General features: G+C 36.3%; 1 protein-coding gene across 1 annotated transcript; it reads left to right on the top strand.

The window, feature by feature from the left end:
• LOC109825727 (vesicle-associated protein 1-1-like) lies at positions 248 to 9,476 on the top strand. The gene is made up of 8 exons (XM_020392608.1): positions 248 to 438; positions 562 to 632; positions 726 to 807; positions 1,297 to 1,412; positions 1,979 to 2,143; positions 2,227 to 2,268; positions 5,770 to 5,847; positions 9,048 to 9,476. The coding sequence occupies exons 1-8, from the start codon at positions 387 to 389 to the stop codon at positions 9,156 to 9,158; spliced, it is 717 nt and encodes a 238-aa protein (XP_020248197.1). The 5' UTR covers positions 248 to 386; the 3' UTR covers positions 9,159 to 9,476.

Here is a 13,249-nt window from a genome sequence, read left to right as displayed (position 1 = left end):
AAGAAAATGAATAGGATAAGGAAATCATTAAAGATTGATTTCTATCCATTTTTTTAAAAAAAATCATGTAATAAATTTTCTTAAAAATAAGTCATATCATTCAATAATATGATGACAATTCATCTTATATCATTTTTTTTAGTTTTAAGAAAGTAAATCAAAACACAAGAAAAAAAATCTATTGAAGAAAATAGGTTTCTCATATTAATTGATTTTGCTTGTTTTTTTAGCCAACCAACCAGCGCCTAAACCAAGACCAGTCGAACTCTCTTCTGCATTAATTCCGTTTTCGAGTCTCATCCCTAATTTAAAAAAGAGAAAAGCAGAAAAGGAAAGAGATATTAGCAGAAAATCCCATTTATCGATCGATTGATTTTGATCTCAGAATGAGCACCGGCGAGCTACTCGAAATCGACCCTCTTGAACTCAAATTCCCATGTAAATTTCTTTTTTTTTTTCGTTATCGATTCGTTCAATTCTCATCCGATCTCGATCAGTTTTAGGGTTTCTCATTCTTCTCTCGTTTTATTCGCCTTATTTCATGGTTTTTGGTTTGATCAGTCGAATTAAAGAGGCAGATCTCCTGCTCTATCCAGCTATCCAACAAAACCGATGACCACATCGCCTTTAAGGTAAGTCTCATTGGTTTTCTTTAGTTGGATGCCATAGAAGCGTAAATTTTATGATAAAAATTTGATATTTCGTTCGTTTTCGGCTTGATTTAGGTCAAGACTACGAGCCCGAAGAAGTACTGCGTTCGACCCAACACCGGGATCGTCTTGCCCCGATCCACATGCGATGTCATTGGTAACTTTTTGAAATTTTCAATAATTTTTCTTTTCTTTTCTAATATCTCCTTTTGGTGTAGTTTAATTTAATTGTTGGGTTTTGTCAATTTAGACCCTGGATTCTTTCTTTATTTTGTATTGATCTGACAAATCTTACCCTATTTCTTATTTACACCCCTACTTTTTATTAAGTTGTTTTTAAATAACACTCCCTGTTTGGATTTCTTCCATAATTGTAGCCATAGTATGTTAAACTCATGGAATTTAATAGATTTTTGGGGTGTTATTTAGAAAAATGATGATTTGGTAGTCTCATATTAAATTAGGAAAGAATTTAGGGTGTAATATGCAAAACTCTGCTGTTAAAGGGTGTTGTTTAAAACAGCTCGATAGAATTGGGGTTGTGAATTTGAAATATGAAGATTTGAGGGGCATAATGTACTATTAAGAAAGAATTTAGGGTCTAATAAGAGAAATGGACTTAATTATTTAATTTTTTTGGTTATAGTTACCATGCAAGCGCAGAAGGAAGCGCCTCCTGACATGCAATGCAAAGACAAATTTCTTGTTCAAAGCGTTGTCACCATGACAGGAGTCACTATGAAGGATATCACACCCGAAATGGTAATTTTTTAATAAAATAATGTAGTTTTAATTTTGTTTTGATTTGTGTCTATGAGGTACTTTCTTGGAATTTGAAGTAATTATGCATGCAGTTGGGTTTATTGTTTGCTTTTTGAATTGAAAGATTGTGCCCCGGTGTGTGAATTTGACTTTTGTGTCGTTTGTTCAAGAGGACTTCTAGGCTCTTTGGTTATTTTGAATCTGGATTCTAAAACTGTGAAGGGTATTAATTACTTTTTTAATACTTGGTTTCATGTGCTTTGCTTATATGTTCATACCATGCCCGTCTCTCAATCTTAGTTGGGGTTTATGCATGAAGATGTTAGCAGGAATATAGAGTGGGTATTGTTTCCTGAAATTAGGTTTGTAAATATGTTATTCTACTAAAACCGAGAGATATTCTGGAGTTGAGAGCCCATAGTTGGAACTAAGGAGATTATTGAGCCTTTCTTTATGCCATAAACTTTGATCATGACAATAATACTTGTTTAGTTTGCTAAATAGGACTGCGAGTTTTTATTGAATCAAGAGACTATGATTGATGCATGCAATTTGGTCTTCTTCAGTTTACTAAAGAGTCAGGTAATACGGTAGATGAGGTCAAACTGCGAGTTCTTTATGTGTCGCCGCCTCAACCTCCATCTCCAGTTCCGGAGGGATCTGATGAAGGATCTTCTCCTAGGGCTTCTGTGTCAGATAATGGGACTGCAACCTCGCAGGAATTTGCTAACGTGAGTATTTAAGTTTTTTTTGCTATAATAATTGTTTTATTATTTTTCATTTACCTTTTTAATGGTGCATTTGTTTGTAATAGACATTGAGATCATGTACTGAACCTCAAGAAAAATCTTCAGAGGTGAGTTCTCTTTGCAATTTCTTACTTCCATTTCGATTAATAGATGTCTTATGTAGTTTCAAATATTAATGGTTTTGGAACTTACAATAAAACTGATAATATTTTAAGCATATGAACATGAAAGCTGTGATATTTTGTCTAACTAGAGTTCCCGCTTACTATTTTTGTATATCAAGATATCCAGTGCTGTAAACTCACTTAAAAAACAAAATTTCGATCTATTCTGTTGTAGAACATTTTGGACAATTGTGACAACTAGAAAATACTCATTTTTCTTGTTTCCTGATGGATTGTTTATTTCATTATCAAGCGAGCCATAGGGGAGGAGGCTTTTTGTCCTGCATAAGGTATCATCGTATGGACTAAATAAAAACTTGTAGTTACATTCTGATCCTCATAATCATAAAAACTAACAGTTAATTCTCATCCGCTAGGTTAAACTAAGTTAGTACTAGGGATAATAATGAGTTGGAGACTTGGAGTCATCTCAAAGGTCCACCATCCCACCTTAGAAATCCTGCCATTGTCCTGGCTGGAACTTCTCGGAAATTAGGTATGGTTAGGGCTCATAAGTAGGGCCTTAGTTTGGGGAATGGGTCAAGACTCAAGACTCAAGGTTAGGGGTGCCATATATCCAAACCGATCTGCATCCGTATCCGAATGGATGCAGATATGGTAAGCTAATTTTGAAACCGGGCGGATACGGTTTTAGATTTTTTTCGGATACGGATACGAGGATTACAGATACGGATATTTGTTGAATATCATATCTCCATAATAGTATTTTGATGATAACAATTATATACACATGCACTAACTTTTATATGCAGATTTCAATATCAAAATATGAACAAGTGCAAGTAGATTTCAAGGTATTATGAAGTGAAGAAGATGAAGAACATATGAGATAATGTATTTTACATTTTCTTTACTTAGAATTATTGTACAAGCCTTGATCACACACACGCACACACACAATATTAGAACACACTAACACAGGCTTAGTGTGTTGGTTAACTATAGAAATCCCCTATGTTAACCATTAGAATTATAGTTAAAACTTGAGTATAAAAACTTTTTAGTTCATATTTTTTACTCTTAGTAGTCGACTAATTAGAATAGTAGTCGACTACTCGTGTATAAAACTTAAATGTGATTCTGTGAATTTACAGTATAGTCGACTAATATGGATTATAGTCGACTACTTAAGTGTTTGACAGAAACATAAGTTTCTGTTATTTTACAGTATAGTCGACTAATGAGCATTGTAGTCGACTACTGAGAAATTTTCTGGATACACAGAATCTATTTAAACTCAGAGTAGTCGACTAATTTGTATTGTAGTCGACTACAGATACAGTTTTTCTAGAATTCAAAGTTTGAATTTATGACAGTTTATAGCCGTTTTTAAACGTTTTTAAAGTTTAAAAAATTATCTTTTCAAGGGCTATAAATAGGTTATTTGTTCAGAAAAAATGTAGAGACTCACATACCCATAAGCTTTGATCTTTGTGCATTTTTTCAAGTGAAAAATATTCAGATTTTGAGAAAAAGAAAAGTTTCTGAAAGTGCCTTTGAATCTCATTCAAATACTTATTGTTTAGGCAATTTACAGAAGTGAGAATCATTCATAAACCACTACTACACTACACTACAAATCAAGGCTTATAGGAATTGAAATTATTGCTTTAAAAGTTTTCTCAAGTTGTGAGAGGTGTTAATCTCTTGGTTTAGAGATTGGTGTGCAAATTGGCAAGGTGTTTGTCAATTGGTGTTGCAATTTGCAGGGACTTACAAATTGGTCAGGTTTGCTTTTGATTTTGTAAGTTTATTCAAAATCATAGTGGAAACTCTCAAGCGAGATTTGCTTAGGGACTGGATGTACACCGGATTGGTGGAACCAGTATAAAACCTTGTGTTTGAGATTGTGAATTTCTGAGATTGCCATTTTTCTTTGCAATTTATAATCTACTTTGCATAAATTTTAAAAGAACACTATTCACCCTCCTCTAGTATTCTAGTGTATCTATTTCAGTACCCACCGCCTGCGTCCAGCCACCCGCGTCGCCCGCATCCCGCCGCCTGCGTCTAGCCACCCTATTCGTCTTCGTCCAGGCCGTCAGATCTCGCCGTTTGCTGTTCGTCGTCGTCGTCTTCGTCGGATCTCGCCGTTTGCTGTTTGTCATCGTCGTCTTCGTCGGATCTCGTCGTTCGCTATTGTTGCACCTGTGGTCTTTTTTCTAAGTTACCATTTGCTATACTATGTTGGAAAAATATCATCTTAATTCCATTTCAAAATCATACAATCAGTTTCATAAACTGATTTGTGAAATGTTTGTCTTCAGCTCCAACGTTGCTACCTCAAATGTTGCTATTAAACTGAGCGTCATAGAGGAGAGATGCGGTTTTCCAGGGAAAGACCTACTTTCCCTATGTGATTCTGTACTTACACTTTTTACACATGGAGTTTTCCGCAATTTAGTAATGAGGTACACGATTAATACACAAAAAAAGAGAGAAAAAGTAGGGATAAGTCCAGCAGAGAAAGAAGGAACTTAAGTATGAATGTTAGAAGCGGGTGGATCCTATGTTGGTGATAACATGAAGATTTAAGATTAGGCTGTATTTGTTGTGTCTTGAGATTGTTTAATGGCTTGTAGATTGTTTTGTGGTATGAACTTTTTGTTGAATGTTGAATGTTGTGAAATGTTGAACCCAGGTCATGGTTTGCTATAGTGTCCCATGTTCTGGCATGATTGAACCCAGGTCATGGTTTGCTATAGTGTCCCACGTTTCCTGCATCTATGGCTGGTCTTACTTTGCCCTTATATTTTTATTAACATGTGTTCTTTGATTAATTTCACAATTATAATATTTTGTAAGCCTATAAACAGGTGATTTTAAATATAGATTTAAAATATTGCACTTGCCAATCAAATCCTTATAGCCATAGGTAATTTGGTCTGTTCAAAATTGAGACATGCTAGAAGATGGATGTCCTCTAACTAAAGCAAGGTTCCTTTGTTATTTTTATCTACATGCGATGCTAAGATGGATGTTCCATAGAGGTTGCAGGTTTCCCTAATTTTGCATATTAAGTTCCTCTATAACTAAAGCATGATTCATATTTTTATTCTTATTCACATGAGATACTAAGATGGAAGTTCCAAAAAGGTTGCAGGTTTCCCATATTTACTCAATTGTCACTATGTGGCTGCACGTATCTGGTATCTAAATCTTACATTCCTATAATGTCAATATAACCTGTAGAATGAAATTAAGTTAGGTTTTAGTAATTAGAAAACACGCGACAATTGCATTGGAAACTTATTACATCCTTTGTTCTCACTAGAGTTTGCAAGGAAGAATGTTTGTTTTATGCATCTCATGGTTATTGTAAATCAAAATATCCTCATGAATAATGTTCTTTTAATCCAGCATATTTACAATTATTTCACACCATATGAATTGAAAGCGGGTTTCTTTCTCGTGCTTCCCCAGGCAATGGCATTTATTTCAAGGCTTACCGAGGAGAAGAACGCTGCAATCCAACAGAAACATAAACTCCGACAGGAACTTGTGAGTATCACAACTCTATATTGTAGTATCATTTGCTAGTATTACAGCTCTGTATTGTAGTATCATTTGCTAGTGTTATTCAATGGACACGAGTCCTTTGTTTTCTAGTCTAAACATGCTACAAAATAAGAGTGTAATATGTGCTTATATACAGTCGTTTTGGTTACCTTTGCCGATGTGAATTGATCCTATTCATTCCTTGGAGGCCTTGAATGATATATAGTATTAATTATCTATATGTTAATCACTAGTTTCCTTGATTTGGTTATCCATTTCTTTACTTTTTAATTTCTTAATTGTTGAATGTTTGCTGATTAAATCAAAACTTAAGTTTTAGCTGTTGAATTTTGCACTCTCTCCCTGTGTCTCGATGTGTTTGTTAGTCTATCACTTACAAGAGATGATGGTAAAGTAGGTTCCGTGTTGCATGTGCAGCACACTGAGCTTATTAGGCTGATCTGACATATCCTTAATGTTTAGTTCTTTGAAAGTCCATGTCTATGCCCTGAAGCGTCCACCTCTGCACAAGGAGGTCGAGCGCTGTTTGTTATCTCTTAGTGAAGTGGTTTGCTGTTTAAACCCTTCTTGTTTAAATGTTGTCTATAGAATATGATAATACATGTTGTTGATGAGGTGGAACTTCTAAGCAAATCAACCCTATGTATACATAATCAGAACCATTTATACATATTAGAACCCTGAAACCGCCCCTTGTTTTAAGGGTGCAAAAAAGTATCAGTATCCAGATATATGTTGATCATCCAGTTGCAGTTGTTTTGATCCTTAGATCAATGTATTTGAGGTTAGTTTTGATGATCAAGAGATCCAATTTTAGCTTTTCAGATATAGCATAATAGTAATGAACTCTCTTGTATCATATGAACTGTATATTTTCAATCTTATCTGGTTTTTTCATATCTGTTTCATATCCACATGTATATCCATATCCGTATCCCATTTTGGCGTATATAGATATGAGTTTTCCTTACGGAGACATCCATATTTGTATTCGTGTGATTGGTAATGTGATATGGAAATGGTAAGTATCATGTCTGAGCCGTATTCTATCCATTTGCACGCCTACCTCTTTTCCCCTTCCTATGTTAACATCAACACCAATAAAAAATCACCATGAGGTCAACCCTCTCTCTTTCTTCTTTCTTCTATATAATGATGTAAAACTACTAGGCCAATCTATTTAGACCCATTATTGGTAACAATTTTTGCTATATTATAAAACCAATAGCTTCTTAGAACTGTCTGCTTGACCCATCTCTTATGTAGTTGTGTTTCGTTCCTCTTTTAATTTTCTCATCCTTTTCTTTTCTTTTATTTTTCTCTTTCTCAGTTTCCTGTTTATCTCCTGTTCTTCTTTGTTGTATACTTGTATGTTTTCTTTTTTCCTTTTTCTGATTTTCCTCTTTTTGTTGTTTCTTTTCTGATTGTTTTGTTTCTTCTATCTTATTCCTTTTCGTTGCTAAGTGGCAATATTTGCCTATCATTTCTTTTCAGATGCTATTTTTTGTTGCATAGCACTATATTCTTTTAATAACGATAATGTTAACCTGTTAACCTAGGTGTGTGTTCACTTAGCTTCTAAGTCATTGGCATGCTAGTCCATCTTATCTTTTCCCCTGAAATCTACTTTGAAAAACTGATCATCATAAACTTGATTGTTTCTTTGTGCATAACTGCATAGCGCTAGTGACTTGTAATTTTAGCAAATGAACTGTTGTTTTAATTTTCTAATGGAAGGACTGTAAATGTGCAGTCTGGCTCAAACTTGGGAAAGGAATCTAGCTGATTCAGCTTAAGTTTGTTTCTACATTTTTATTCTAATTTTAGCCTGTTGAGTTTGCTTTCTATGTTTTTATTCTAATCTTAGTCTGCTGAGTTTGATTTCGACAATTTTATTTGAGTTTTGTCTGTTTATTAAGCTTAAATCACATTCCAATTTTATTACTCTGTCAGTCTGTCTTGGCGTCTCCACTCTTCTGCTTCTGCATCATTCCAAGAGAATTGATGATGTATTGTCAGGGAATACATCAAGTGATTTGATTACTTCTAGTATGACAAATATGAGTATATGAACTGTGTGGACGTGCCACTTTGTAGTACTATCAAGGTAATTCACTCGTAAAGATTACAGTAATTTATACGAGATCATTTTATAGAAGGACATGGTCTTCCAGGAACTGATCTACCAAAATATTACCCCAAAATGACAACCATGTACACTAACAAAACACCACATATTTATTACTTCCAACATAACAAATTCTAACAGGTCTGAGAGGTACAAGCATTACAAGTGATCATACCCCATCAGCTTATTAGACGAAGACGGAAGAATGAAGCAGCACCATGAAATAGGAGGTAGAGCAACCTAGTAGAGGCATAAAGCCAGATGCAGAGGAGGAAATGGGGTAGGGAGAGGCACCTGACATCCAGAAGCACTGAACTAAAAGGAGAACAGAAGCAGTGGAATAAAGAGGAGAGAGGGTCAATAGTTTCCAATTGAGGATTGCCATCTCTTGAATACTTCAAATAGCTAGGATTAGGGAAAAGAGATCAAGCATGTTGAAACCCAAAATATAAGCACACCCATTAAACAGAAGAATATAGAATCTGGGTCGGGTTTGGGGTGGTCAGATTGGGTCTAATAGTGGAACCTGTGATCAGATCAGGTCTATTAGTGGAACCTTGAACCCGCTTTGCACCAATGTGCCTTAGCTGGGTCCAATTGATGGGCGGATGTGATATTTCCCACAGCAGGCCCCATGATAAGGCGGGCTCCCCTACATCATTTTCCTTGGTGCATATCACTCTCATGGCCGAGTTTATCACGCATTAAAAGTAGAAATTCAGCTTCAGCATAAACTATGATGGCTCCATTTCTTGTCAATCAAACAGCCTAAACATGTAAATTTGCCTGCTAGATAAGATTTCCTTGTCATGCAGTTTCTGAAGAATACAAACCTAGGTGATAGATTGTCTTAATTAAGCATAGTTCTTCAGTCTTCTGAAGAAAATGACATGAGATTGAAGCTTTAACTGATACTATTCTGTAAGTTTGTACTTTGTACTATCATTTTATGATTCTTGTTGGTGCATGCAGAAGAATAGTAACTCATGACTCTCATTTACTATTTCCCTCTGATATCCGCTGTAGCTGTTGTTTAGCTTGTGTCTCTGTGCAGGAGCTTTTGAGGAAAGAGGTGGGTAAGCAACGCGGTGGTGGTTTCTCCTTCGTGTTTGTGGTGATTGTTGCACTGCTGGCTATCACTCTTGGCTATCTTGTGAAGTCATGAGTGATGCTTCTCCTCGGACATTCCTTGAGAGAAATTTATCCTAAAAGAGCAAAAAAGGCAATTCAAAATGGAAGGAAAGAAAGAAAGTTCAAAATTGACATTGTTTTCTCAGATAGCAGTGTGCTTCAGCGGCTTGTAATTGTCTAGGTTTAACTCCGTTGTAATTTGAGGATCTGTCTTTTAGGTCTCTTGTTCAACGTTGCTTCTATAGTTTTTGCGTCTAGTCCCTAGCTCTTTAGCTTCGTAGTATCTATTGATGTTCATTAAATTCTCATTCATTTTCAAGTGATAATTGGTTTTTCTCATATTTATCAATCTTCATCTAAATTGTGATCAAACTGGGGAGTTCATTGTGTCGTTCATCCAAGAGCATGTCACCGTGTGGCGACCCGCTAATTTGGCTTATTGTGATTCTGAACCACAACTGAAGTCATGAATCAGAAGTTGCTCTGGTTTCAAAGACGAAACTTTCGATTCATGTTTTGTTAGTTTATTGGTAACAAAATCTTCGGTTTGGGCGAACAATGTATTTTGAGCGAACAATGTATTTTTCTTTCTATTTCGAATATTACGGATATTGTACTTTCTTTTTATTGTATTTGTTCTTGCTTGACGTTCATGAAGACGATAGTTTACATGGCAGTGAGTGAGTGATGATCTTGTTAACAATGCTGGCATTAGTTAATTGGATTCAGAGGCGGGGTTAAATTTTAGGTAAATAATAGAAGCCCTCTTAATTTTCAAAATATTAGAAAACCCCTTTAAATATAGGGATTATGACAAAACTCTTCTTTAACTTTTAGATTTTATTAGAAAATCTCCTTTTAACTTTAAGATTTTATCAGAAAAGCATCCTTAGGGTTTTTTTTAATAAAATCTCAAAGTTTTTTTTGAAAGGAAGAAGCAGAGTGAGGACCCCTGCTTAAATATTTATATAACTGTAAATTCAAAACTGAGGTAAATATATACAAATAAAAACATAAAGAGGAAGAAAATGAGCCAGGAGAAGAAATTATAGGTTGGGAGCGGGCTTTGTCGTCACCAACCAGATAATTTCTACACTGACTCCTAACTTCCCAGAGAGAAAGCGAAACAAATTAAAAACAACAACAAGGGGAAAGATTAGCTAGGAAAATTGTGGAGAAGCCACCACTTGGAAGCACCAAGATTAGCTAGGAAAATTATCTCCAACATTATCCTCAAGACCATGTTTAGCCCACTGTTTGAGTCCAAGCTCAACCACAACACTGTGCATGAGGGAAGCTCTTTTGCTACTGGAGGCACCTGTCCACAAAAGAGTGAATTGATCTATATTAGCAGCTATGATGTGAATAGGTGTATGAAGCTTGTCGAATATGAGCTTATTCCTGCAATACCTCTATATTAGCAGCTATGATGTGAATAGGTGTATGAAGCTTGTCGAATATGAGCTTATTCCTGCAATACCATAACCACCAACAACAGCAGGGAAGTAGGTGTATGAAGCTTGTCGAATATGAGCTTATTCCTGCAATACCATAACCACCAACAACAGCAGGGAAGAATGACTTTCCATAGAGATTTGATGTTCTTATTGAGGAAGAAGTCACCTTGAGCAGTGATAAGGGAGTCAATCCCCTGCGGCCAGTAACCAAATTGGCCATTAGGGAAGAGAAGAGACCAGACCGATCTGGTGAAGGAACAATCATTGAACAAGTGATCATGGGTTTCAGTGTCTGAACTGCACATGGGGCAAACTGTATCCCCTGTCCAACCCTTTTTGACTAAAACATCTCTTGTGTTTAATTTGTGCAAACTCAAGGCAAACTGTATCCCCTGTCCAACCCTTTTTGACTAAAACATCTCTTGTGTTTAATTTGTGCAAACTCAAGGACCAAAAGAAAATCTTCACCTTAAAACATCTCTTGTGTTTAATTTGTGCAAACTCAAGGACCAAAAGAAAATCTTCACCTTAAGCGGAGTGGGCAACTTCCAGATAAATTTATGTAAATGAGAGAGAGTGCCTCCTGAGTTAAGAATAGAATAGAGAGATTTGATAATATACTTTCCTGAATGGTGATGGTGCCAGGAAATCTCATCTCTGATGGCAACTAGAGGAGAATTAACAGACTCAAGCTTAAGATATAACTGTTCAATCTGGTATTTGTCTTCATCTGAATTGCCTCTTCTGATAATGTGGTGCCACATCCAGGAGTTATTGATGAAAATGCCATGATAAATAGTGGCAGTTGAATTGGCAAAAGCAAGCTGATGCACTCTGGGGAACAGACTACCGAGGGTGTTGTCTCCCGACAATTTATCTTGCCAAAATCTACAAAGTTTACCATCCCCCAATTTCCATCGGACCAAATGAAAGAAAGGGTCATGAATAGAGAATAAGTCCTTAATCAGTTTAGAAGCTGAGGATCTAGGGGGGTGAGTTGTAGGGTTAGAGCCATTAACAGAGTAAATAGACATGATCGCTTTACCGATATAGGAATTTCTGTCAAGGATCTTCCAAATCCATTTAGATAGCAAAGCTAAGTTGAAAGGTTGTAGATTAATGACACCTAGTCCCCCTTCAACCTTAGCTTTGCACACAGTATCCCATTTAATCAAGCTTTTAGATTTAGAAGAATGTTGGTAGGAGCCCCAAAGAAAGTTACGTCTAATTTTGTCCATAGCCTTGAGGAGCCAACTGGGGAGTTTAAACAATGACATATAATATAAATGGAGAGAGGATAGAACAGAATTCACAAGGTGAGTCTACCCTCTATGGAGATGGACTTGTTTTTCCATAAAGCCAACTTTCTAGAGAAAGAATCTAGAAGAGGTTGCCATTCCCTTCTAGACAAAGAGCCTTTTTTTTGAGAGGAAGACCAAGATAAAAGAAAGGAAGAGAGCCGTTATAGCAGTTGAATTTGTTAGCCAAATGAACACCTCTGCTAGGAACTTTTCCAAGGTAGAAGAGGGTGGATCTAGATGGATTAATATGGAGACCAGAGATGCTTCCAAACATAAAAAAAATAGATTTAGGGGTGAAAATGTCTCTGTTGTCAGCTTTACAGAAAATAAGGGTGTCATCAGCAAATTAGAGAGACCTAATAGAGTTAACCTCTCCTTTGAGATTAAAATAAGAAAGATCATCAGCAGAGAAGCTGGCGGAGATCATCTTATTGAGCACATCTACCACCGACAGAAAGAGCATATGCGAGAGGGGGTCTCCCTGTTTGAGACCACTGTGACATTGAAAAAGGAAGATGGAGAGCCATTAACAAGAACTACAGATTTAGAGGAGGAGAGGATGTGGGAGATCCAGTGGCACCATCAGGGGCTGAATCCACTGGCTTTGAGGAGAGATAAGAGAAAAATCCAATTAACACAATCAAAGGCTTTGAAGAAGTCTACTTTAATTGTGCAAATTTCCTTTTTCCTTGAAGAGCAACTGTTGATTATTTCATGAGCTAGAAGAATAGAGTCAAGTGAAGATTTGCCATTTTGAAATATTGATTGAGACTGATCAACCAGAGAGGAATAAGGGGCTTGAGACGGTTGGCTAGGATTTTGGTGAAAATCTTAACAGAACTATTAAGAAGGTTAATGGGTCTGAAGTCAGATGGAGAGCTTTCCCCTTCCTTCTTTGGTATCAGGCAAATAAAAGAAAAGTTTATGTTGTGAAGGGGTCTAACATCATGGAAAAGAGATGGAATGAAGGATATGACATAATTTTGGATAACAAGCCAAAATTTATGGAAGAACCACATATGGAGGCCATCCGGTCCTGGGGAGTCCCAGAATATCGACCCAAACATACATGAACTTGGGCAGGACCTTGAGTCCCTATTCATCAGACCAACGCGAGAATACACCTCCAAAAGAACCCATGTCGAAGAACTCTTTAGAACACGCTAAAGCTAGAGTTTTCTAGTTAGGGAACTGAAGAAAGAAGGAGGAGCAAGAAGAACGCTTGATTTTAAAAGACCATTTCTCTACCTTAAGGTGATACTCAAGATTTTCTATGAGTTCAGGGATGGAAGGGTTGCCCACCTGGATCTCAAAGAAGCCATAGGAAGAATATTCTTCCATGTTAAAAGAGTTTTTTTTTTACCCCT

Source organism: Asparagus officinalis, chromosome 1 (genome assembly GCF_001876935.1).
Source record: "Asparagus officinalis chromosome 1, Aspof.V1, whole genome shotgun sequence".
NCBI lineage: Eukaryota > Viridiplantae > Streptophyta > Magnoliopsida > Asparagales > Asparagaceae > Asparagus > Asparagus officinalis.
This window is presented reverse-complemented; position numbering and strand designations above follow the sequence as displayed.

Bases quoted from the DNA above. Each gene is read 5' to 3' on its own strand.
- LOC109825727 (XM_020392608.1), top strand. From the start codon at position 387: ATGAGCACCGGCGAGCTACTCGAAATCGACCCTCTTGAACTCAAATTC. The intron at 439-561 runs GTAAATTTCTTT...TGGTTTGATCAG, and splicing joins TCTTGAACTCAAATTCCCAT to TCGAATTAAAGAGGCAGATC. The intron at 2,144-2,226 runs GTGAGTATTTAA...TGTTTGTAATAG, and splicing joins CCTCGCAGGAATTTGCTAAC to ACATTGAGATCATGTACTGA.